The sequence below is a fragment of the Brienomyrus brachyistius genome, unplaced genomic scaffold (assembly GCF_023856365.1).
Source record: "Brienomyrus brachyistius isolate T26 unplaced genomic scaffold, BBRACH_0.4 scaffold55, whole genome shotgun sequence".
NCBI classification, from domain to species: domain Eukaryota; kingdom Metazoa; phylum Chordata; class Actinopteri; order Osteoglossiformes; family Mormyridae; genus Brienomyrus; species Brienomyrus brachyistius.
In genome coordinates, this window is record NW_026042330.1 from 1584953 (window position 1) to 1611047 (window position 26095).

At 43.9% G+C, this 26095-nt stretch overlaps 1 protein-coding gene across 2 annotated transcripts in view; it reads left to right on the forward strand.

Moving 5' to 3' along the window:
- The window catches only part of LOC125724110 (rho GTPase-activating protein 23-like), a 107170-nt gene that overhangs the window by 20941 nt on the left and 60134 nt on the right, over positions 1-26095 (forward strand). The window contains exon 1 of one of the 2 annotated variants that reach the window (XM_049001056.1): positions 1273-1605. The exons of the other annotated variant lie outside the window; for it this stretch is intronic. Coding sequence (XP_048857013.1) covers positions 1552-1605 — 54 coding nt within the window. The 5' untranslated portion in view covers positions 1273-1551. Of the gene's footprint in view, positions 1-1272; positions 1606-26095 lie in introns of those variants that run through there. 2 annotated transcript variants of the gene reach the window in all.

Genomic DNA, 26095 nt, shown 5'->3' on the forward strand with positions numbered 1-26095 from the left:
TGATGGTCACTCTGATAGAGCTCCAGTGTTGGTCTGTGGTGAGAGGAGAACCTTCCAGGAGAACAACCATTTCTGCAGCACTCAGAAATGGTTCCAATAAGGCTAGAATGGTAGAGTGGCCAGACGGAATCCATTCCTCAGTAAAAGGCACATGACAGCCCGTCTGGAGCTTGGCAAAAGGCACCTGAAGGACTCTCAGATCACGAGAAACAAAACTCTCTGGTCTGAAGAAACAACATTTTTTGGCAACAGGAACTGGGATACTTGTCAGGCTTGAGGGAAAGATGAATGCAGCAATGTGCATCCTTGATGATAACTTGCTCCAGAGCGCTCTGGAGCTTGTACTGGACCGAAAGTTCACCTTCGAACAGGACAATGACCGTAAGCACAAAGCCAAGATAACAAAGGAGTGGCTTCGGGACAGCTCTGTGAATGTGCTTGAGTGGCCCAGCCAGAGCCCAGACCTGAACCTGATTAAACATCTCTGGAGAGATCTGAAAATGGTTGTGCACTGACACTCCCCATCCAACCTGATAGCTTGAGAGGTTTTGCAAAGAAGAATGGGAGAAACTGCCCAAAAGTAGGTGTGCCAAGCTGGTAGGATCATACTCAAAAAGACTTGAGGCTGTAATTGCTGCCAAAGGTGCTTCAAAAAAGTATCAAGCAAAGGTTGTGAATACTTACGTACATGTTATTTGTTTTTATTTGTAATAAATTTGCAAAAAAATTAAGCAAATTTTCTTCATTTTGTTATCATGGGGAATTGTGTGGAGAATATTCAGATAAAATATGAATTTAAAACATTTTTTAATAAGGCTGTAATTTATAATGTGGAAATAATGAAGTGCTGTTAATACTTTCCAGATGCACTGAATATTTTGGAAAGAGACACCAATCCAAGCGAATCACACATTTCTTTGCTCAATTTCCTACTGTAAGATAGACCTATTATGAAAAGTTTTCTTCTGCCCCTGAACTCACTCGATCAATTTAAACCCTCTATGACACTCCGCTTTTTGATATGATCAGCGATAAAAATATTTTTAAAAAATTCAGACACACTCCCTAGCTGGTCATCTTAATCAAGCCTGTTCCGGTTAGAGAGTGAGAAAATGCACTCTTGTTCTTAAATGTATTTTACTTTTTTATGTAGGTTCTGATTCGTCAAAGAGGCCATATACGTAGATACTGTTGCCTTTGGGGAATTAAGCAGGCCGGACGGCTCCTGCAGGGCACGGCCCATAAACCTGGACGCGAGAGAGGGATCAGTCACTGGCAGCGGGGTTGGCGTACAGAGATTTCCTGTCTTTTTTCTAGCTTGGCTGGCAGCGGGGAAGGATTTAAACTGCAGCTTTTTGCGCGGAGGAGGGGGCATACATTAGCGGAAAAGAGGGGGGCTACGAGGAAGGAAGCTGGAGAAGTGAAGGCTACCGAACATCGCACCAGGACTACCATCAACTTCTTATATTTTTGGTTAACTTTGTTTTTACTTTGTGTTGCGTTGCAAGAGCACGCCTTACTGTTCTCCCGTGAAAACAACTCAGCTGTCCAATGAATGGAGTTGCTTTTTGCCTTGTCGGAATCCCACCCTACCCCGGCACTGAAGTAAGTCTCCGGCTGGCGGAGCGCACTCTGCGTTCCCCGGTCTCCGAAGCGTAGGCGCTGTGTAGCGGTATCTCCGGTACTTTCCATCACATTCTCAAACCTGATTCCTTTAGCCTACTTGTGTGTTCACCTGGCATAAACAACACGGCCAAAAACCGACGTGGACTAAAACGTGTGTATTCCAGGATCCGGCATGCTGCAAAGTAGTATATAATGGTATTATGTTGGACATAGGCTGTCAAAGCCGTTGTGAATCTTGTCTGATCTATCAGAGATGTTCCATAGGCTACTCAACTAAGGCAAAATGAAACCGGTGTGCTTTTTTTATGTCGTATATCGTTAGATCTAAAGGTTGAGTTTGCTCGATGCTTCCGTACGGCTATTTCTATCAGCGCGGTTTATTGAAAGAAAAGTGTTTCTTCATATTCTGCGCAGATGTTACGAGAATGGCCGGATTAATAATCTGCGTCGTGATAAAAAGGTTACAAACGGAATGGAAATTTAGAGACGCGGCATTATTTCTGTTCTGAACACTGTTTAAAATATGCATATTCCCCCATTTCATAGAAAGCCTTTCGTATTGGATTGCAAAAAACAAGATGTTATCCGAGTAAGCTTTTCGGGAAAAGGTGTGCGTGTTGTTGCTCACACCTACCCACGTGTAGCGGCTCGCTGGCGCCTTGACTCACCGTCCCTCCCGCCCCTTCGTTCGGTAGGAGTTGGGTGCCTTCGTGTGCTACAGTATAACTGTGGTTTTCATAGTACAGAACTGTCATATTATAACATTGCTCCTTATTGATCGCACGAAACAACGCTAACTTTATATATGTAAATCGTAGGTATTAAGCAGCTGGTTAGTCTTTATTATAAGTTTCAACTCAACATGACACATTATATAGGTAATTTGGTAATTATACCCCTCTATTGTATTTGCAGTGACATTGTGGTTTATGCGAGTTATGTATCGTCACATATCCGTGATTCCCTTAAGTCAGGAATAAGTTACTGGTCGTGATGTCATTTTGGAGTACAGAGGTGATAGGCAGTATTTGGGGTTACGTGTGAAGTCTAGAGCTAGACCCTATCAGAATTTTGGGGATTGTAGTGCATGCCTTGTTAGCCAGCATCACAAATGAGAATGCTCCTATTTTCCTGGAAGAACATATTTATAAGCTCAAAGCCTTGAGCTTTAGGCCTGCCACAGGTGTGGCTTCTCTGTGCCTTGGAAGTGCATTATTGGCATGATGAAGGTATTAGCTTCAGCATGGAGATCCCATTTCCTTTTTAGAGCTAACTGACATTTTTACAAGCTCTGTTTAGCCAGCTAAGGTGATGTGGACAAGTACAGCGTTCCAGCCAGGTCAGGTAAAGTGCTCATGCCCTAAAGAGACAGAGCTCTGAAGAGAATAGTCATGTATTTTTATACACAGCTATAACAGCCCTGGTGCCTTAGACTAAAGGCCCTCTTTAGGATGGCAGTAATTCCTGGGTCTCTGTCTGGTGTTGGAGATCAATGTCTTAGTTGCTCTATCATAAGTGTAGGGAACCTTAAAAGCTTATTTTGACATCATGTTGTATCGATCAGAATGAAAAGAGAAACTCTTTCAAAAAATCAATGCAGAGTGGGGGAAGGTCTCCTGGCATCCTAAGATGAACATGTCAGATGTTCTTGTCGTTCTTCCACTTGCTGTCTAACACTCTGCACCTTGGGATGCTCCCTGTTTGTGGTAATGTCCACAGACAGGAAATATTATGCATAGATGATGAGTTACCCTGTTGTTTTGATTATGTTGTCTTTTGTTTGCCTGCCCATTGCATTCTCGTATTCGTTCAATAAATCCCCCATTTGTGTTTGTATGGCTGTGTTTGCACATTGCTGGTCCTGACAAGCAGTCAGAGGAATCGATGTCATTAAATTGGGTCTTAAATTATCTCAAATTTTTATCAGGCATTCTTCACATTGGTTTCAAGGAAAATTATTTTGTGATAATTATCATCATTGTTTTATTACCCAACTTTAATTCAAGAAAAGATTTGTCTGCTAAAATCTAAAGATGCACCGATTTGCAGTTTACATGGCCGATTACAATTTCTGATTTTTATGCAAGTTTGACCTGCCGATACCGATTTTTGCCGATTCTAGTGTTCTTTCTAAGCACTATCATTGACAGCATATACAAAAAAAGTTAGCATTTTTTGTCATAATAAAAGAAATTGCTAAACTTTACGGTCTCCTCCAAACTGTATCTTTCTATAATGTAAACAAGTGTTAAAATAAAGTGCTATGAAACTGGAAACAGATACAAATAACACCTGAAAATGAGTTGCAATACACCCAACTTAATCTGACATATTTTACTTTACCAAACAACAGCAGGTGCAACAGATTTAAATAACAAAACAGGATTTTTTTTCTCTCCATCTGTAAATTCTCAGTTACTTATAATATTTTCCAGTATGTTTAAATTCACCAAATAAGATGACATTGACCTTTTTCTCTTTTCTTTACTCATCTTGCAAGAAAAAAAGTCTATAGGTTACAAATGTCCAAATAAAAATTAAATGTACTATACTCTGCCAAATAATAATTAGTGCAGGGTAATATTATTAATACCAACATTGCATGTTATGCACGTACACTTCTTATGTTACTAGTAAGCTTTTTCATACCTTCATACTGTACAGACATTATAGTGCAGGGGGTTAAAGTTTCACTAAAACGTTTTCGGTTCCTGATTTCAGTCCCTGGCTGGTCGATTGGTGCGTCTCTACAACAATCTGTTCCACTTGAAGATAAAATACCAATTTTTTTGTAATAGCACATGCCAGTGAAAGTAGCTCACCAGCTTTTGCCCAGGTCTCGTAATAAATCAGAACAAGCTCCTTACATGCCATCATACTCTAGCATGGATTAGTGCCCCTGGTGTCTGTCTGTTTGCCTGCTTTGCACAGTCTGATATACAATATACAGTAGCTTACAAAGGCTGGGATGCGGTGTGTAAAAAGCTATCCCACTTCTGCCCAAGTTGGAAAAAAAACAATATTTAGAAAATCCACGGTATATTTGAATCTGGTGTTGTTTGCCAGAGGTAGAATCATGCTTTGTAAATTTGCCTGTCTTTTTGGTACAATGGAAAATGATCTGACTAATCATGTAGGGTTATTCTATGTCATAGATGACCGCATTGGAGGACAGGTGTGCTCCCAATGATTTGATGGGCTGCTTTTCCTGTTTATGTAGCTGTTAAGCGGTTCTGTGACCTTCTATGGCATCTCCTCCTGTTTGCACTAATTGAACATTCAAGGTGTTAGTGGTGCCTCCTAAGCAAAAAGACAGGCTGATCATTCCAGAATGTGTCTTGGCTTTCTTTGAGCTGTGAATTGTGTGTACATGTGTGTCGCAGTAAATGAAGTCGATTCGCTTCTGTCAGGGAAGGCAGTCACAGGGAGTTGCTTTTTGCCTTGTCGGAATCCCACCCTACCCCAGCTGGCGGAGTCACAGGGCCTCAATTTGCAAGGGCCAGAATGGACCTTTGTTAGGCAGACATAGTGGGTGAATGGGGGCTTCAGATTTTATACGTCAGATATGATTCTTAGTCAACTCAAAAGCATAGAGGCAGAAGTGAAGAGCATTGGATGTTCTGATTCAGTAAGATCAAGGGCATTAATAGCGGCACATCACATCTGATCACTCAGTATGTTTGCATGCACAGCTAAATCCAGCCACGGTTACTACTGTCCTTGTCCCAGTATACATGCACAGGAGGGGAATCGATTTATTAACTAAAGTATGTCTGGCTCTGCGAGGTGGCGATATGGCTCCTTTCAGCTTGTTAGTATTGGACGTTTCTGGTTGACCCATTATGTCACACACGTAAAAAAAACACAATATAGTTAAGAATAATTAGTGCTTGGACAAATGAAGTGACACAGACTTTAATTGTAATTAAAGAATAGATACAATAAGATCAGGATAGCATAGCAAGAAGTAAAGTATTTTGTATAGTATACTATGGCAGCATGGTATTGGAAATGTTTCAAATATTGCAATGTAATTTTGTTGTAATAGATATTGGGCTATTTATGAAACAAAAAGTAGTTCAATATAAATTTATGAACCCGTCCCATCTAGGAGTGATTTCAACAGCAAGGATGAAAATTATTATGATTGAACACATGCAGCACTCATACAAAAGCAGTGGAGGAAAGAAGAATAGCAGTTAAAATTGTAAAGCTAGCTAAGTTCCCTATGCTAGCAGCTCCCTGTGCCAGAACAAAAATGTTACGTACAGAATGAAAGTAAGAAAAAGTAGAGGTCGACCGATATTGGTTTTTCAGGGCCAATATCGATACCAAATAATATTAGTTAACAGGGTCAATAACCGATTATTTGTAACTGATATGCATTTGCAAAAATAATGAAAATCTCTGTCAAGTTTTTGAATTTTGCAAACGCCAAATTAATTAATGGCAAATGATTCATTATACCATATAAAACAAAAGAACATGTATAAATGTATTACAGTTCTTAAGTGTTCATAACACAATTGCGGCAAGAATAATACATTAAAAATAAAGTATCTAATAAAAAATATATACCTCAGCTATACAAATCAAATTAATAGATGTTTTAATGCCATTAATACCTATTGCTTAAGTACATATTAGAGTTTGGTAACGCATTTAAATTAACATGAAGCGACTCCACGTTGTTGTCGGCTAAACGGTTATACATAATGTGAGAGCACCATCTCATGTAATTTAAGTACTGTAATGTAAAGTAAGATAAGCAGCGTGGAAGCTCAAAGAAGTTCCTGTTTTAACATTAGTTGTTGCTGACATAAAACGCTATTAAAACTTTGAAATTACAGGTAACATTGCTGGCTCGTACAGAAGATTATTGGATTGACTAAAGAAAACAATCACTCCGTTTTCCTGAATTCAAAGATTCAAAGATATTTTTATTGTCAATTCACATTTTATGTGCAATACATGAGAACCGAAATGCCGTTTCTCGCTCACTGATGTGTGTACCTTCTAATTAGAACTAAGTTTAATCTAGATTATAAAAAATTCTATTGAATTTAAATAGACATTCTGTATAAAAAGACAGATAACAAGACACAGGACAAACTGACAAGGCAAGAGACATATTGAAAGCGCAAATGGTAACAATATAACAATATATAAGGCAGTAGTGCAAATAGTTACAATAGAATGCAAAAGGTAGCAAACATATAATTCAAAAACAAATTAGCGGCGGAAAGGTATGAATGTAAACAGTTCTTGAGGTAGTCAGTGAATATATTACTGCCCAGGGGCAGGGGGCAGAATAGGGAGGTAATGGACAGAGTTCAGCCTCCTGACAGCCTGGTGTATTAAGCTGTTTAAGAGTCTTGTGGAGTGGGCCGGAGGGTCCGGTATCTTCTCCCTGAAGGCAAGAGGCTGAAGTGGGAGTGTAAGGGGTGGGAGGAGTCACCAGCAATGCTGATGGCTCTGCGGGTGAGGAGGGTATGGAAAGTGTCCGTGAGGGGGGGCTGGGCGGTGCCGATGATCTTACTGGCTGTGTTTACTACTCGTTGCAGAGCCTTACGGCAGGAGGCAGAGCAGCTTCCGAACCACACAGCGATACAGCCAGTAATGACACTCTCAATAGTGCCTCTGTAAAAAGAGAGCATGATGGGGGTGGAACCTTTGCTCTTCTCAGTTTGTGGAGGAAGTAGAGGCGTGTTTGTGCACTTCTTGGTCAGTGATGTGGTGTTCTTGATCCAGAAGAGATCCTCAGAGATATGCACCCCCAGAAATTTGGTTGTTGTCACCCTCTTCACAGCAACACTGTCAATGGTCAGTGAGGCATGCTGAGGAGGTCTCCTGAATTAACGAGGTACATGTCTATAATGTTTTAATTTAGGAACACACTGCTTTACCTTCCATCCTCAGTTGCAGTCCACGCTCAGTTGAAACTCTCCTCTCTGTTCTTCTCCTTCTTGGAGCTTCACTTTGTGCTCATGTGTGAGTGTGGTGTGAGTGACAGCAAGGCTTCTACGTTGATTGCCTATTACCTGTGTGACATTAGCCAATCGGAGATTGTTGTGGGTGGGACATTAAATGAAGCAGCGGGTCAAGAGAAAATGGCACTGAAGAAGAGATGGCAGCAGAGCCATAGTAGCACACCTTGTAATTATTTAATATCGGTGATCGTTAAAATAAAACACTGATACCGATAATAGGCAAAATGCCTAGTATCAGCCCCCAATAATCGGCCAGGCTGATAATCGGTCGACCCTTAAGAAAAAGCCTGATCTTAATCTAACTGATTTAGTGATGTCATATCTACATGTGCATAACATGATACTAGTATTAATATCGCACATCAGTAAACCCTATAATATACTGCAGCCATTTTTCAAACTCAGCACAAAATACCCTGCCTTGTGTTGTCATTTGGCGTTGGTACCAGTATTTATGCCAGTAGAAAACCAGCACCTTGAAGTATTGTACTTTTTGGTTCTTTCCTCTTGGCAGGCCTGGTGCCGCTGCATGCTGGGGCCTCTCCTCTCGGCAGGCCTGGTGCCACTGCATGTTGGGCCTCTCATGGCATTATGTTAGGTATATAGTAGCCTTGTGTTGAGGCTGAAGCCTAACCCAGAAAACGCAGGGCAGGGGACACCTTGGACAGGAGAATAAATATACCCGATAGTAAATTTAGTGAAGCCAGTTCGTCTAACTGCATGCTTTGTGAGAGAACTCGCAAAGAGGAAAACAAGCCAGCTTCACACATGGCCTGAGGCTGCCAGCCTAGCCCCACCACTGTGTGCTATAGCAGATATGCTGCTATTTGCCCTCTGTGTCTTCCTGGAATAAGAATCACCTTCACGAGAAGAATTTAAAAACACGAGAACCTTACCATGAGAATTACGCTCTGGAGCAGTGAGTGTGCAAAGACACTGTGTCCTACCCAAGCTCCCGCAGCCTTTGTCTGAATAACCTGGAAATGGATTGGACTGAAAAATGTTTTGGATTGTAAGGATGGCACCAGGATGGCCCTCTAAGGGCCTCGACCCTCCCAAGGGGGGTTACACATGACAAGTGCTAAGCAACCTTGTGTCTGCTCAGTCAAATTCAGCTTTGACCCATCCACCGCTGACCTCTGTGATGTGCAGCCAAAGAGAGAATAGCCATATGTGAAGTAAGCCGGAGCGATAGAGTGGTGGAGGAAAAACAGTTAGCCTGAGTGCAGCACTTTCCTGAGCTTTATAACGACGCGTAAATGTGACCAATAACCACGATCCCCCTCCTGCCCCAAAATACATTCATAGCTTCCCGATGTCACAGTGGAAGGTGTACATGATGTTGCTCCCGGCTGTGTAGCAATACCATGTAACGCAGCGCGAACAACTGCCAAAACTGCACGTTCTATGGCCTCTAAGTGAGCGGAATTCGCCATGTTGTCCCGCATTCAGCCCTATCCTGCGCTCTCGTCGGTACCGCCCATTATACGCAAATGGGCGTGGCTAATTTGCATACGTTCTCAACATTTAGAGTCTACATTTAACATTTTATATTTAACATTTAACATTTATATTTATATTTAAGTTTTATATTTAACATTTCTGGTCTGGTGAGACCTCACCTAGAATATTGTGTGCAGGTTTGGTCACCATATCTTAAAAAGGACATTGTGGCCTTAGAAAAGGTGCAGCGTAGGGCCACAAAAATGATTCCTGGTCTTAGAGGAATGTCATACGAGGAACGGTTACTTGAGCTAAATCTGTTTAGTCTCAAGCAAAGGAGACTGAGGGGGGACATGATCCAGGTATGTACGATGTCCGAACAGGTTTGGATGCTGTTCAACCAAATAGTTACTTCAGCATTAGTTTAAATACACAAACTCGTGGCCATAGGTGGAAATTAGCGGGAGAACATTTTAAAATGGATTTAAGGAAGCACTTCTTTACACAGCGTGTAGTCAGAGTATGGAATAGCCTTCCTGATAATGTAGTGCAAGCTGAATCCTTGGGTTCCTTTAAATCAGAGCTAGATAAGATTTTAACGACTCTGAGCTATTAGTTTAGTTCTCCCCAAGCGAGCTTGATGGGCCGAATGGCCTCCTCTCGTTTGTATAGTTCTTATGTTCTTATTTACATTTACATTTAACATTTTACATTTATATTTATATTTATATTTATATTTACATTTAACATTTATATTTAGCATTTACATTTAATATTTATATATAGACAAACCATTTATATTTACATATGAGAAACAATTTTGAACATAATTTACACAGCAAAAAAACCTGATGATCCACAACACCACTGACTTCTAGCTAAATGTCAGAAAATTGCACTAAATGTTGAAAAAGTGACAAGTACAAAAATGTTTGCTACCTTTACAAACGGCGCCCCATATATAACACAACATGAAAATCATACCACCTTCTAGGTGACTGGTTAAATATCAGCGGTCTGGCAGGGATGACAGACTTGTAAAATGCTATGTTTAAAATGGGAGTTACCCTGATGTTAGTTGCGTCACTGTTTAGCACCAGTGGGAGACCATATCTACCTTTCCAAATACTCTATTGATTTTACAGAAAAATGCAACAATTAATAATTATCTGCTGGTATGGTACCTTCTGATTGGAAGCATGCTAATATAACGTCCATATTCAAAAAAGGGGATAGAAGTAATCGGGCAAACTATAGGCCAGTCAGTTTAACTTGCATAACTGGAAAAGTAATGGAAGCTATAATCCAAGTGAAAATGGTAGATTACCTGGATTCAAATAACATTCTGAGGGATAGCTAACATGGATTTAGGAGAAGTAGATCCTGTTAAACAATCTACTTGAGTTCTTTGAGGAAGCTACAAGAGAAATCGATCACAAAAAGGCCTACGACGTGATCTACTTAGATTTCCAGAAGGCCTTTGATGTTGTCCCCCACAAACGGCTCCAGCTTAAGCTCAAAGCTGCAGGGATTTTAAGAACTGTAGCAGTTTGGATCGAAAACGAATAAAGGTAGCTGATTATGAAAGAGACCTCGGTGTGTATGTTGATGCTTTCATGTCCTTCTCTCTCCAGTGTGGGTAAGCAATTAAAAAGGCCAGTAGGATGTTGGGTTACATCTCTAGGTATGTGGAGTTTAAATCAAGGGAGGTAATGCTAAGATTGTACAATTAGTTGGTAAGACCCCACCTAGAATATTGTGTGCAGGTTTGATCACCATACCTCAAAAAGGGCATTGCTGCCTTGGAAAGTGTTCAACGAAGGGCTACAAGAATGATTCCTGGTCTCAAAGAAATTTCTTATGAGGAGAGGTTGCTGAGCTGAATCTGTTCCGCCTCAAGCAAAGGAGACGAAGGGTATATAAGATTCAATATCAGTTTAAATATTAGAACTCTTACCAATAGGTAGAAATTAGCGGGAGAACATTTTTAAATGGATTTGAGAAAACACGTGATTAGAGTATGGAATAGTCTTCCTGCTAGTGTAGCACAAGCTAAAACCCTGGGTTCCTTTGAATCAGAGCTAGATAAAATTTTAACAACTCCTAAGCTATTAGTTGAGTTTTCCCCAAACGAGCGTGATGGACCAAATGGCCTCCTCTCGTTTGTAAATTCCTTATGTTCTTACATTCTCATTAATTAATAATAATAAATACAATAAAGAACAGAAATAATATCATCAGTAGCCAGCACTTGACATCTCAGCCACTGGTTCAATAGCACATCCCTGCAAATGCTGCTCATGTATGAGAGCAGAGCGCTGACACTGAGCTCAGTCCATAACTTATGTGAAAGTGGCCTGAGGCAGGGAGAATAGGCATAGGAACACGGCATATTGACCACTCATAGCTTCCGCTGAAGCTTTAAGCTGCTGTTGGTTTTCATGATTGCCTAAAAAATATTCCGCCTTGTTTTTTTTTTTTTTATGTGTAACATTTTGAAATGTAAAGATTTAGGGGTCCTTGTGGTTATTTTTGGGAGGAACTATAATGGGAAGAGACTCCAATCCATTATTGATGAGGTGTATGGGATGGCAAAGGAGGTCTGACTCAGATTTACCACTTTATCAGCATCCTGTGCAATATTTACTATACCACTGGTATAATCCATCCATCCATCCATCATCTCCCGCTTAATCCGGAGTCGGGTCGCGGGGGCAGCAGCCTCAGCAGGGAGACCCAGACTTCCCTCTCCCCGGCCACTTCGTCTAGCTCCTCTGGGGGGACCCCGAGGCGTTCCCAGGCCAGCCGAGAGACATAGTCTCTCCAGCGTGTCCTGGGTCTTCCCCGGGGCCTCCTCCCAGTGGGACATGCCCGGAATACCTCCCCAGGGAGGCGTCCCGGAGGCATCCTGATCAGATGCCCGAGCCACCTCATCTGGCTCCTCTCGATGCGGAGGAGCAGCGGCTCTACTCTGAGTCCCTCCCGAATGACTGAGCTCCTCACCCTATCTCTAAGGGAGAGCCCAGCCACCCTGCGGAGGAAACTCATTTCGGCCGCTTGTACCCGCGATCTCGTTCTTTCGGTCACTACCCAAAGCTCATGACCATAGGTGAGGGTAGGAACGTAGATCGACTGGTAAATCGAGAGCTTCGCCTTTTGGCTCAGCTCTCTCTTCACCATGACAGACCGATGCAGCGCCCGCATGACTGCTGACGCCGCACCGATCCGCCTGTCGATCTCCCGCTCCATCGTTCCCCCACTCGTGAACAAGATCCCGAGATACTTAAACTCCTCCACTTGGGGGAGGACCCCATCCCCAACCCGGAGAGAGCACTCTACCCTTTTCCGGCTGAGAACCATGGTCTCGGATTTGGAGGTGCTGATTCTCATCCCAGCCGCTTCGCACTCGGCTGCGAACTGCTCCAGTGAGAGCTGAAGGTCACGGCTCGATGAGGCCAACAGAACCACATCATCCGCAAAAAGCAGAGACCTAATCCTGAGGTCACCGAACCGGACGCCCTCAACGCCCTGGCTGCGCCTAGAAATTCTGTCCATAAAAACTATGAACAGAATCGGTGACAAAGGGCAGCCCTGACGGAGTCCAACCCTCACCGGAAACGAGTCCGACTTATTGCAGCCCATGCGGACCAAACTCTGGCACCGGTCATACAGGGACCGAACCGCGCTTAAAAGGGAGCCCGGTACTCCATACTCCCGGAGCACTCCCCACAGGACCCCACGAGGGACACGGTCGAATGCCTTTTCCAAGTCCACAAAACACATGTAGACTGGTCGGGCAAACTCCCATGAACCCTCCAGAACCCTGCTGAGAGTATAGAGCTGGTCCACTGTTCCACGGCCAGGGCGAAAACCACACTGCTCCTCCTGAATCCGAGGTTCGACAATCCGGCGGACCCTCCTTTCCAGGACCCCCGAATAGACCTTACCAGGGAGGCTGAGGAGTGTGATCCCCCTGTAGTTGGAGCACACCCTCCGGTCCCCCTTCTTAAAGAGGGGGACCACCACCCCGGTCTGCCAGTCCAGAGGTACTGCCCCCGATGTCCACGCGATGCTGCAGATGCGTGTCAACCAGGACAGCCCCGCAGCATCCAGAGCCTTGAGGAACTCTGGGCGAATCTCGTCCACCCCCGGGGCCCGGCCACCGAGGAGCTTTTTGACCACCTCGGTGACCTCCGCCCCCGAGATAGGCGAGTCCACCCCCAAGTCCCCACACTCTGCTTCCATATTGGAAGGCGTGTCGGTGGGATTGAGGAGGTCTTCGAAGTACTCCCTCCACCGACCCAAAACGTCCCGAGCTGAGGTCAGCAGCGCACCATCCCCACCATAAATAGTGTTGATGCTGCACCGCTTTCCCGCCCGGAGCCGCCGGATGGTGGACCAGAATCTCCTCGAAGCCGTCCGGAAGTCGTTCTCCATAGCCTCACCAAACCCCTCCCACACCCGAGTTTTTGCCTCAGCGACCGCCAAAGCCGCATTCCGCTTGGCCTGCCGGTAGCCGTCAGCTGCGTCTGGAGTCCCACAGGCCAGAAAGGCCCGATAAGACTCCTTCTTCAGCTTGACGGCATCCCTTACCACCGGTGTCCACCAGCGGGTTCGGGGATTACCGCCGCGACAGGCACCGACCACCTTGCGGCCGCAGCTCCGGTCAGCCGCCTCCACAATGGAGGCACGGAACATGGCCCATTCGGACTCAATGTCCCCCGCCTCCCCCGGGATATGGGAGAAGTTCTGCTGGAGGTAGGAGTTGAAACTCTCCCTGACAGGGGATTCCACCAGACGTTCCCAGCAGACCCTCACTATACGCTTGGGCCTGCCAGGCCTGGCCGGCTTCCTCCCCCACCAGCGGAGCCAACCCACCACCAGGTAGTGATCGGTTGACAGCTCCGCCCCTCTCTTCACCCGAGTGTCCAAAACATGCGGCCGCAAGTCCGACGACACGACTACAAAGTCGATCATCGAACTGCGGCCTAGGGTGTCCTGGTGCCAAGTGCACATATGGACACCCTTATGCTTGAACATGGTGTTCATTATGGACAATCCGTGACGAGCACAGAAGTCTAATAACAAAACACCACTCGGGTTCAGATCGGGGGGGCCGTTCCTCCCAATCACGCCCCTCCAGGTCTCACTGTCGCTGCCCACGTGAGCATTGAAATCCCCCAGCAGAACAAGGGAGTCCCCAGGAGGAGCGCTCTCCAACACCCCTTCCAAGGACTCCAAAAAGGGTGGGTATTCCGAACTGCTGTTTGGCGCATAAGCGCAAACAACAGTCAGGACCCGTCCCCCCACCCGAAGGCGGAGGGAGGCTACCCTCTCGTCCACTGCGGTAAACCCCAATGTACAGGCGCCCAGCCTGGGGGCAATAAGTATGCCCACGCCCGCTCGGCGCCTCTCCCCGCGGGCAACTCCAGAGTGGAAAAGGGTCCAACCCCCCTCAAGGAGACTGGTTCCAGAGCCCAAGCCGTGCGTCGAGGTGAGTCCGACTATATCTAGCCGGAACTTCACAACCTCGCGCACCAGCTCAGGCTCTTTCCCCATCAGAGAGGTGACATTCCATGTCCCTAGAGCTAGCTTCTGCAGCCGAGGATCGGACCGCCAAGGTCCCCGCCTTTGGCCGCCGCCCAGATCACTTCGCACCCGACCCCTATGGCCCCTCCCATGGGTGGTGAGCCCATTGGAGGGGGGACCCACGTGCCTTGTTCGGGCTGCGCCCAACCAGGCCCCATGGGTGTAGGCCTGGCCGCCAGGCGCTCGCCATCGAGCCCCACCCCCAGGCCTGGCTCCAGGGGGGGGCCCCGGTGACCCGCGTCCGGGCGAGGGAAACCGTGAATCCAAGATTTTTCTCTTCATAAGGGGTTTTTGAGCCGTACTTCGTCTGGTTCCTCACCCAGGACCTGTTTGCCTTGGGTGACCCTACCAGGGGCATAAAGCCCCAGACAACATAGCTCCTGGGATCATTGTAACACGCAAACCCCTCCACCACGATAAGGTGTCGGCTCCAGGAGGGGACTGGTATAATCTCACACAAAAAACTAGCATTATATTTTCTGTGTGGTGCAATAAATATCAGGAACCTGAACATGCCTTTATGAGACTTTTCTGATATTTTTTAATGGGATGTATTCCCCACTACCAGACAGGGTCCTCCCCTATATTGTTGCATTCACCCTGACTGTCAAATATGTTTTGGCAGAGGTAATGAAGTAAGTTGTACAAAAAGGGACACATTTTATTTAATTTCTGTTTGATCACTGAATATGAACAATTCTGTCTGACAGAAATAACTGTCAGCAAATAAAAATGTTGTTAAGAGTGTGTTTTTTTTATTAAAAAATACCATAGGCCTGCTGACAATAACTAAAATAGATTTTTTGAAGAATTATAATTCTCAAAGAAATCTGAAGCCAATTTTTTATTCATTTTTCCTTATTAAGTTCAAGGTCACAGAAAACCTGGGTCTTATCTCAGGAAGCACAGGGCAGACAACATCCTGAATGTGACACAAGACCATCACATACACTTAGGGCACTTTTCCATTGCACAAAGTATGATACGGCATGGTACTTTCGCTTTTCCACTGACTTCCGGTCAAGTTCCAGTACCGAAAGTGCCAAACCAGCTGGAGTACATCTTTTGTACTTTGGGGTGGGACTGGCAACCGTATTTGCTGTCGATTTGGTTATGCAAATAGCCTGCCGCTAAAACACAAAATACAACTGGCATCTTTTGAAACGCATAGCGAGTAGCGAGAAATGAAATAAAAAACAGTAGAAATAAAAATTTTAAAAAGTAAAATGGAAGGATGGACAAACACAGGCTTTAATCGCCATATGGTCCGATGAACAGATCCAGCAGGATTTGGATGGCATGACTCAAAATAAAAAAGTACTTCCCATAATAGCAAGCCGCTTGGAAGAAATAGGGCAAACGCTAAACACCGAACAATGTCGCTTGAAAATAAATAGAAACACTTAAATATCTTGGTCTGCATAAATGCAGGAATTGAACCCACAATGCTAGAAATGTGAAACTCAAATGCCACCAGTGGAGCCTCTGCAGCTCCCAAGAGCCTTTGTAATTAAATTTAAAGGTAATGATGAAATTTAAATTGGTGTTAGAATCAGATAGCTGTAGAATGTGACATGTTAAGAATCCACCTGGTCATTAGACGGCAGTGCCTCTTGGTTTCTATGCCTTTCAAAGGTGTGTCCAGGGAAACTTTGCTAAAGATCTGCCACTTTAGTGTCTGGTAGTCTTGAATTTTCACGCAGTTCCTACTTAGGGTTGAGCATTTTTAATTGGTGCTAGTCGATTGTTCGTACAATGGTGCTAGAAAGTTTGTGAACCCTTTAGAATTGTCTGCATTTCTTTATAAATATGACCTGAAGCATCATCAGATTTTCACACAAGTCTTCAAAGTAGTTAAAGAGAACCCAGATAAATAAATGAGACAAAAATACTTCATTTGGTTATTTATTTATTGAGGAAAATGATCCAATATTACTTATCTGTCAGTGGCAAAAGTATTCTATCAAGCTTCTGGCTCCCCTCAATCAGCACTGGCCTTGGCCAAGGCTGCTGCTGAACAAAAAGCTCCCCCGGAAGAACAGGCAGTGAGACTCTCTTGCATTCTTCTCCCCCGATCCCAAGGACTTGCACCCTCCCCCCATCCAACGCCTTCGCCGCTTCATACCCCCAGCGTGAACAGGCGGGTCTGTGACCAGCGCCTCCATGGCTGCAGGACCGGATGGCTGTTTGTCTATGCTGGACTACCTCCACCTCCCCATTCCCTCACCCGTTGCGAGTCGTGTCATTTTTATGTTGTAAGGTGTAGTGACCATGTGCTTATGTTGCTGAGGTGTTTTCTCCTCCTCTCTCCTCATGTCATCCTGTTTCTCTTTTTCTCTCCTCCCCTGTCTCCCGGCCGGTCTACCCCCTACTGTGATGTTGTATATGTAAGGTCGGGCGATGGCCTGCTTTTCGCTGGTACTTGTGACTAGTGACATGGTATATTGCAACAGCAATAAAGGGTTTGAATCAAATCAAATCAAATCAAAATGTGATAGGATTAGCAGGTAATTTGAGGGGGAAATTTGTCGTGTCTTTAATCAATGGGATGACAATCAGGTGTGTGTGGGTATCCTGTATTATTTAAATTGCACAGATCTATCAAAGTGTTAACACATGTTTGTGGAAGTGTATCATGGTACGAACAAAGGAGATTACTGAGGACCACAAAAAAAGGGTTGTTGATGCTCATCAGGCTGGAAAGGGTTACAAAACCATCTCTAATGAGTTTGGACTCCACCAATCCACAGTAAGATAGATTGTGTAGAAATGGAAGAAATTTAAGAATGTTGTTACCCTCCCCAGGAGTGGTCGACCAACTAACATCACTCCCAAGATCAAAGCGTGTAATAGTCAACCAGGTCACAAAGGACCCTAGGGTACCTGCTAAGCACCTGAAGGCCTCTCTTGCACTTGGTAATGTTAATGTTCATGAGTCCACCATCAGGACAACAATGGTTTTCATGACAAGGTTGCAAGGAGAAAGCTGCTGCTCTCCAAAAAGAACATTGCTGCTTGTCTACAGTTTACTAAAGGTCAAGTGGTCAAGCCAGAAGGCTATTGGAAGAATGTCTTGTGGACGGATGAGACCAAAATAAAACTATGTAGGTTTGAATGAGAAATATTATGTTTGGAGACAGGAAAACACTGAATTCCAGAATAGCAATCTTATCCCATCTGTGAAACATGGTAGTGGTAGTATCATGGTTTGGGCCTGTTTTGCTGCATCTGGGCCAGGACAGCTTGCCATTACTGATGGAACAATGAATTCTGAATTATACCAGCAAATACTAAAGGAAAATGTCAGAATATCTGTCCATGAACTGAATCTCAAGAGAAAGTGGGTCATGCAGCAAGGCAACGATCCTAAGCACACAGGTCGTTCTACCAAAGAATGGTTAAGAAAGAATGATGTTAATGTTTTGGAATGGCCTAGTCAAAGTCCTGACCTTAATCCAATTAAACTGTTGTGGAAGGACCTGAAGCGAGCAGTTCATACGAGGAAACCCATCAACATCCCGTTGCACTCACGCCCATCATCATGAAGTACTTCGAGAGGTTCGTCATGAGACACATCAAGTCCCAACTGCCAGTTTGCATACCATCCCAACCGCTCTACGGACGATGCCATCACCACCACCCTTCATCTGGCCCTCACCTATCTGGACAAAAAGGACACTTGTGTGAGAATGCTGTTCATAGACTTCAGTTCAGCATTCAACACAATTGTTGCTCAGCATCTGATCAGGAAGCTGAGACTCCTGGGCTTAAACACCTCTGACTGGGAGACCTCAGTCAGTCAGGATTGGGAGCAACTTCTCCAGCACCACCACGCTGAACACAGGATCCCCCCAGGGCTTTGTGCTCAGCCCTCTACTTTTCACACTGCTGACCCACGACTGTGCAGCAATGCACAGCTCAAACCACAAAAGTTCGCTGATGATACAACTGTGGTGGGTTTGATTAGCGGGAAAGATGAGGCACCATACAGAGAGGAGGTGCGACGGCTGATGGGCTGGTGCAGAGCCAACAATCTTTCCCTGAACGTGAACAAAACGAAGGAGGTGGTTGTCGACTTCAGGAGGGCACAGCGAGATCACTCCCCGCTGAGCATCGGCGTCTCCTCGGTGGAGATCGTCCACAGCACTAAGTTCCTTGGTGTCCACATCATGGAGTACCTCATGTGGACCCTCAACACAAGCTCCATTGCCAAGAAGGCCCAGCAGCGTCTCTACTTCCTGCGGAGACTGAGGAGAGCGCACCTTCCACCCCCAATCCTCACCATGTTTTTATAGAGGGACCATAGAGAGCCTTCTCTGTGGCTGCATCACAACCTGGTACGGGAATTGCAACGCAAGACCCTACAGAGGTTTGTGAGGACAGCTGAGAAGATCATTGGGATCTCTCTCCCCTGTGTTACAGACATCTACACCACACGCAGCATCCGCAAAGCCATCAGCATTGTGGATGACCCCACAAACCCCTCACACACACTCTTCTCCCTCCTCCCGTCTGGCAAAAGGTTCCGTAGCATACGGGCCTCCACTGCCAGAATGGGGAACAGTTTCTTCCCTCAGGCCATCAGACTCCTCAACCGGAACTGAACACAATCCCCCCTCCCCCCCAAACACACACACACATCTGTACATCTGTCTATACTATTTATTGTTATTTATTGCCTCTCAGCTCTTAACTCTTTCATACCACAGCATTTTTGCACAAATAACTCTTGCTGCTACCATACAGTAATTCCACTGTTAATTTGCACTGTATGTTGTCTTGTCTTGTCAGTTTGTACTGTTATACTGCCCTGTCTGCATTTATGATGTGCTCTGTTTTTGTCCTGCTCTGTGTTGCACCATGGTCCTGGAGGAACATTATCTCATTTCTCTACTTACTGTGTGTATGGTTGCAATGACAATAAAACCTACTTGACTTGACTTGACTTGACTTGATCCCAGAGCTGAAGCTGTTCTGTAAGGAGGAATGGACTAAAATTCCTCCAAGCCAATGTGCAGGACTGATCAACAGTTACTGGTAACGTTTAGTTGTGATTATTGCTGCAAAAGGGGGTTACATCAGATACTGAAATGAAACGTTAACATATTTTTGCCAATGATGTGTAATATTGGATTGGGTCTGTCCATCCATCCATCCATCCATCTTCTACCAATTTTCCGTGCGAAGTTGCGGGGGCAACAGTCTAAGCAGGGATAACCAGACTTCCCTCTCCCTGGCCACTTCATTCAGCTCCTCTGGGGGGAGCCTGAAGCATCCCCATGCCAGCTGAAAGACATAGTCTCTCCAGCACATCCTGGGTCTTCCCCGGGGATATTGGATGATTTTCCCCAATAAATAATTGACCAGTTGACAAGTATTTTGCCTTATTTATTGAACTGAGTTCTCTTTATCTATGATGAAAATCTGATGATGTTTCAGGTCATATTTATGCAGAAATGTAGACAATTTTATAGGGTTCACAAACTTTCAAGCACCACTGTAGCCAAGTCCCAGCTGGGGTCCTGATTCTCAATAATAGTGAGGCATTTTTCTAAGTGTGAAAAACCCTCAGACATAAATTTAGTGTCAAACTTTAGAGGTACGGGTTCTTCTTCTTCCTCTTGTTCTTCTCTTTCTCCTCCAGCTCAATCAATTCCTCATTTGTTAACTACTCCGAGTGTGAGTCAAACAGCTCTTCAAAGTCCTCCTCCTCTAAGGGCGCTTATCCACCGCACCAGGTACTGTACTTTCGGTACTTCCATAAATGTGGTGCTTCTTTTGTGTCGGTTTTCCACTGGCGTAAAAACTGGTACCGGCGCCAAATGACATCATCAGTGACCACCCCTGACTGACATCACAAAGCGCGGCGTGGTATTTCTTTCGCTGAATTTAAAGATGTTATTATGATCCTTCACTTTCCTGTAGTCCTGCGTAAGTTTTTTTTTTTATTTTCAAGCGGCATTGTTCGGTGTTTCGCGTGTGCCCCATTTCTTTCAAGCGGCTTGCTATTATGGGAAATACTGTTTTATTTCAAGTCGTGCCGTCTAAACGCTGGATCTGTTCATCTGACCATATGCCGATTTAAAGCCTGTGTTTGTCCATACTGTACTTCCATTTTGCTTTTTTATTTTTGTTCTGCTTTTTTTGTTTCTGCTTTTTATTATGTTCCTCTCTGTTTGCTGTGCGTTTCAAAAGATGCCGGTTGTATTTTGTGTTTCAGCGGCAGGCTATTTGCATAACCAGTTGACAGCAAATATGTTTGCCAGTCCCACCCCAAAGTACCGAAGTACCAAAGAAGTACCCCAGCCAGTTTGGCACTTTCGGTACTGGAACCTTTGGTACTGGTACTCGACCGGAAGTCAATGGAAAAGCGAAAGTACCGTACCGAAAGTACCGTACTTTGTGCGGTGGAAAAGCGCCCTAAGTCAAGTCCTAGCTTTTGACTTAGGCTAATGAGACTGTGTCAAGGATTTGCTTTGTCTTCTCCTCCTGGTCAAATCCTCGGAAATCATGCAAAAACTGAGGGCATAAAGCCGTCCATACTCCATTCATCTTAGTCTCGCTAACTTCACACCATGCAGCATCAATATTCTTGATACAATTGTAGATGTTGTATCCCTTCCAAATGTCACATAAGGTCACATTAGTAGATTCATCATCCACTGCCATCAATGTTTGTCTGTATGTGCGACGAGTATAATATTTTTTTTAAATTGGCTATTACACCTTGATGCAATCGGCTGAATAAGTGAAGTTGTGTTAGGCAGCAGATACACAACTTTTCCATCTGGGTGGAAATCATCCAAGCGGGATGGGTGGCCAGGGGCATTATCTAAGATCAATAGAATTTTTTAAAAGGTATTCCATTCTCTCGGCAATACAGCTTCACTTCGGGGATAAAATGGTGGAAATAACAGTCCTTGAAAATTGCCAGTGTCACCCAGGCCTTGCGATTGGACATCCATATTATGGGTAGTGAAATCTTGGCGATATTCTTAAGTGCCTGTGAATTCATTGCTCGGTCCACTAACAGCGACTTGAGCTTTAAGTCTCCCGATGCGTTGCTACCCACCATCAACGTTAGCCTACCTTTTGTCACCTTAGATTCAGACATCATCATCTCTTCTCCACTGGTATAAGTTTTTTTCTGGCTGAAAATTTGCTGAGGGAGATAACCTGCCTTTTCAATTCATTTAGCGTGACGAGATTTTTTTTTTTAGCCTCACCATTAAGTGCAAAGTGATGCAGGTTTGCACATTTGTTAAAGCGATGAAACCACCCATAACTTGCAGTAAAAGTTTCATCTGCAGCATTTCCTCCAGCCTTAGCCTTTAAGTCCTGGAAGATTGACTTAGCCTTTGCCTGAATCAACATGAGGTTACGCGGTACCCTCCTTTGTCTCTGGTGTTTCAGCCACATCACAAGAAGGTATTCCATCTCCTCAATTAGCTTCCCCCTTCTTTTGCTAATTATGATGCATAGGCACAGTACTTTTCACGTTCCATAATTCTGTCTTTGTTTTTGTAGATCGTTCCGATCATAGAACGATTCATATTGTAAGAACATGCTATGTTCACCATTTTTCTCCATCATCGAGTCTTTTTATTATCGCCACCTTCTTTTCCATCAAGATGGTTTGCCATTTTTTACCACTACTACAAGTACCATTATCATCATTTGCCTTACATTTTTCACCAACCATGATTGTACGCAAGTACAGTACAAAGAACAGGGATGCTGGGAGTATGCACGCTATGCTGCTGCGCAGCAGTAGCAGCGGCCAGGATTTGTACTAGGCTGAATTGGTGCATAGAACAATATTTGATGTGGGAAACAGGAGCCCAATGAACACAGTTTGGAGTTACTCTTCGTTCGTATGTCTGAAAGTTTGTAAGTTGAAGGTAGAGGAGCATCTGTATTTCCTTACTTTTAAAGGTAAAGAACCATGCAATTTGGAGCTGGCTATGCAACTCATGGAGAACTGCCCTTCACAAAAGTATTGAAGTATATTTCTTCTGTATACACCAGTTGAATGGTCTGTGCTGCAATATGGATATATCTATTGGACCTTTGACTGTTTAGACTATAATATTTTCCCCACAAAAGTCAGGCACTATTACAAAATAGAAATAGTGCACTGTGTAGCAATTATGGAGAATATGTCAAACACAGTCAAGGTCATAATCTTAATACTTGATATTGTTGGCCTATGAAGGCCAAGTCCTCTGGCCCTTTCACTGATTGTGAGAACATGGGTGGGCACAAAATCGGTCTTCCAGTGGTGACAGTGGCACGGGGCACATCATAGAACAGTGTGGCATTGTTTGGGAATGTTTTTATCTGTGTAGCTTGCAACATGAAATGGGAGGTGCAGCACAAAGGGGAGGGGAACAGATGCAGCCCTCACAGATGGGTGCAGCAGGAGCAGTTAAAGAGCCCATTGCAGAACATTTTCATAGTCATTCACAAACTTCTTAGAAGTTACAGTCCACTTCTTTAGTATTATGCTGTCCTTTTTTATGGCAACAAGAATAAAATGGGAGCGTGAGGTCTTCTTAAGCTTTTTGTTCTGCTCCTTTATCTTGCACAGCTTTACATGCTTTGCTAGGGCAGTTACAGTGAACCATGATTAGTTATGTGTTGTTATTGGGGTATGAGGTGATGGTTCAGCATCTGGATGAGTACCTTGGTGATCCCACATACCTTGTGAAATTAAGAGGATATGAGAGTATGGGACTGCTGTACTTCTGTCCTCTGACAACTGGCTCCCATGCACTCCTTTTATTCGTTCACTATATCATTGATTCATTGTTGAAGCAGATGTGAAGTAGGTGAGTGAGGCAACCCTTGGGCCACCATCACCACTCTGCTTCTGTGACACCCGTCCAACCTACAGTATGCTGCAGTCTTATTTGTGTGAGGGTGCGTACCCCAGTCTGTTGTAGGTTGTTGTCATTGGTCTTTTGGGTGGGATTCAACAACTATGTCTAGCTGAAGGTTTTTTTTCCTTGCATAATTGCCTCAGGCCTACCTGGGTTTTCCAGACTCCTCCGTCCATTTGGACTTCTCTTGAATTAACCTCCCACAGAAATCTATGTTAAGAAATGGGTTATTCTAGGAGAAACATTGTTTTACCCTGTTCTTATGTGCCTGACTCAGGCTAGAACTGTACTGTGAGCTCTGTCATGCCACAGATGTGAGTGGTCATTTGCTCCGGGCTAATGGGTCAAAGCTGGGACTGGAATTGTGGCAATTCAGGGCCTCTTGGCTGGTAATCTCCTAGATGCTGGCCTCAGCTTCTCGCTCTCTCTGATAATCTCCTAACCCTACACGCTGTTTTATTTCCCACTAACTGAGACCCTTGTTTTGTGGCTGGTATCAAAATGTCTTCAATATTTGTGTATGGCAGTGTTGCCCCAGCATGGTCCTGGTCAGCTGGAGCAGATTTTATAGGATATTTTAGAGAATGTTGCTATTAGGGCTTAAAATCAGTTTCAGAACTGCAATAAACAGTTATTGTTCAGAAAATCTTGGCACACAAGCAAATTATGGGTGGAAATTCATGGCTTATCTTGTTTATTTCACTGAACATGGAGAGTAAAGTAAAATAAAGTATACAGTAATATTTGTTTATATATGTGATTTTCAGATACACTATATTGCCAAAAGTATTGGGACAATTGCCTTTTAACAATTACACACACATGAATTTGAATGACATCCCATTCTTAATTTGGGTGTCCTGGTACATTGGGGAATATAGTGTATGTGAATTCTGAAATTTGATTAATATATTTAGTAATGCTAATTTTACTTGTAAAATTCTCTGATCAGAATCATATTACATAGAGATGGAAGAACTGAATAGGAACCTTTATTTAGTGCAGCAATGGAGATGGGTTTAACAAATATGCTGGGGAGCACTGAATATAAAGACAGTCATTTCAGCTTTAGCAAAAATGAAAAACCCAGGAAAAGCAAACTAAATTTGATAAGGCTATGGACTAGTGCAGGACCAAGCATGCCACCTCCCCATCTTTCACTAGGAAACATCATATGATCAGTAATTCAGTCACAGTGGCTAAATAAATAGTGTTATTTAGGAGTGAATTGAGGCACTCTGCGTGCCTGTTATATATCATGCATATGCTGTATATTACACCAGCAGCTGTCATAAAAGGCATGGCTTTGTGGACATTTCGAAGTGATGCGACTCTTTGAGGCAGAGTAGTGTAATTCTGCTGTGGCCAAGGCTTTTAAGTGGGGATCAAGAAAGACATGCAGTTACTGCCTCTATTGAAAATGTTTTACGATGAATTAGCACACTTTATGAGCCTTGTTAAGGTTTTGAAGGCAATGCTTCAGTTACTACAAATCTAAAAATGTATTGCTTGCTTCTGTGTTTGGAACAAAACTGAAGTGTGAAGGGGCCACTTAGATTAAGCTAGATAATGCATCTGATTTAATGCAAAATGAGGCAAAAAAAAACTGTCCATATTCCCCCAGGACTCCGTCAATACGTAGCATTTGTGTATGTGTTACCTTTGTTATGGTTGTGTTACGGAAAATGTTGGTTAAAATGCAAAAGAGGCATAAAAAATATAATATAAATATTTAGACATAAAAATATGAATGACACCTAAAAATGTGTTTTATGGCAGGGTATGTCAAGGAGGGGTGAGTCATGTAGCGGCTCCAACACAAACCAGGTTTTATTGAACAGAACAGAAAGGGAAAAATAGAAAACAAAAGGGGCTGCGAGGGGTCAAAACAAAACTGATGAAATAAAAAGAAAGGCTGGAGCCAACACAGAAATCTACAATAACCATCAGGGAAAAACTATCAAAAAAACCACTAACAAACACATAACACGGGGAATCAGTCACACAGAGAAAATGGCAACAATGCGCCAACAAGCGTCATAAGAAAAGCAGGCATTTAAATACACAGATAATGAGGATTTAACAAAGAACAGGTGTGGACCTTATCAAAATTAACCAGCTAAACATGGCACAGGACAACAAGCAACAGGTGATATAAATGATCACAGCACAAGAAATTAAGGAACATAGCAGAGGGTTGACCTCACTAGGAAAAAACTACAAACAAGTACAGGCAGAACATAGTTAATCCAGGCACGAACAGGGAAGACCAAAACAAAAGAGAAATATCAAACATCAAGGAAACTAAAACCAATACAAATTATCCAAAAGGTGAGGTGAGACTGGCCTCTGGCCAGCTTCGAACTCCTTACCAGCATGGATGACAGTCTGAGCAGCACATTCAACCTACTGAGCTATGAGGCTGTCCAGGGAACAGAGAACACACTAGGGCAGGGGTCTCCAACTCCAGTCCTGGAGAGCTACTATCCAGTAGGTTTTCTATCATACCTGGCTTCTGATGAGCCACTCCTGCTTCTCAGGCAAATACCAGGAACAGGTGTAGCT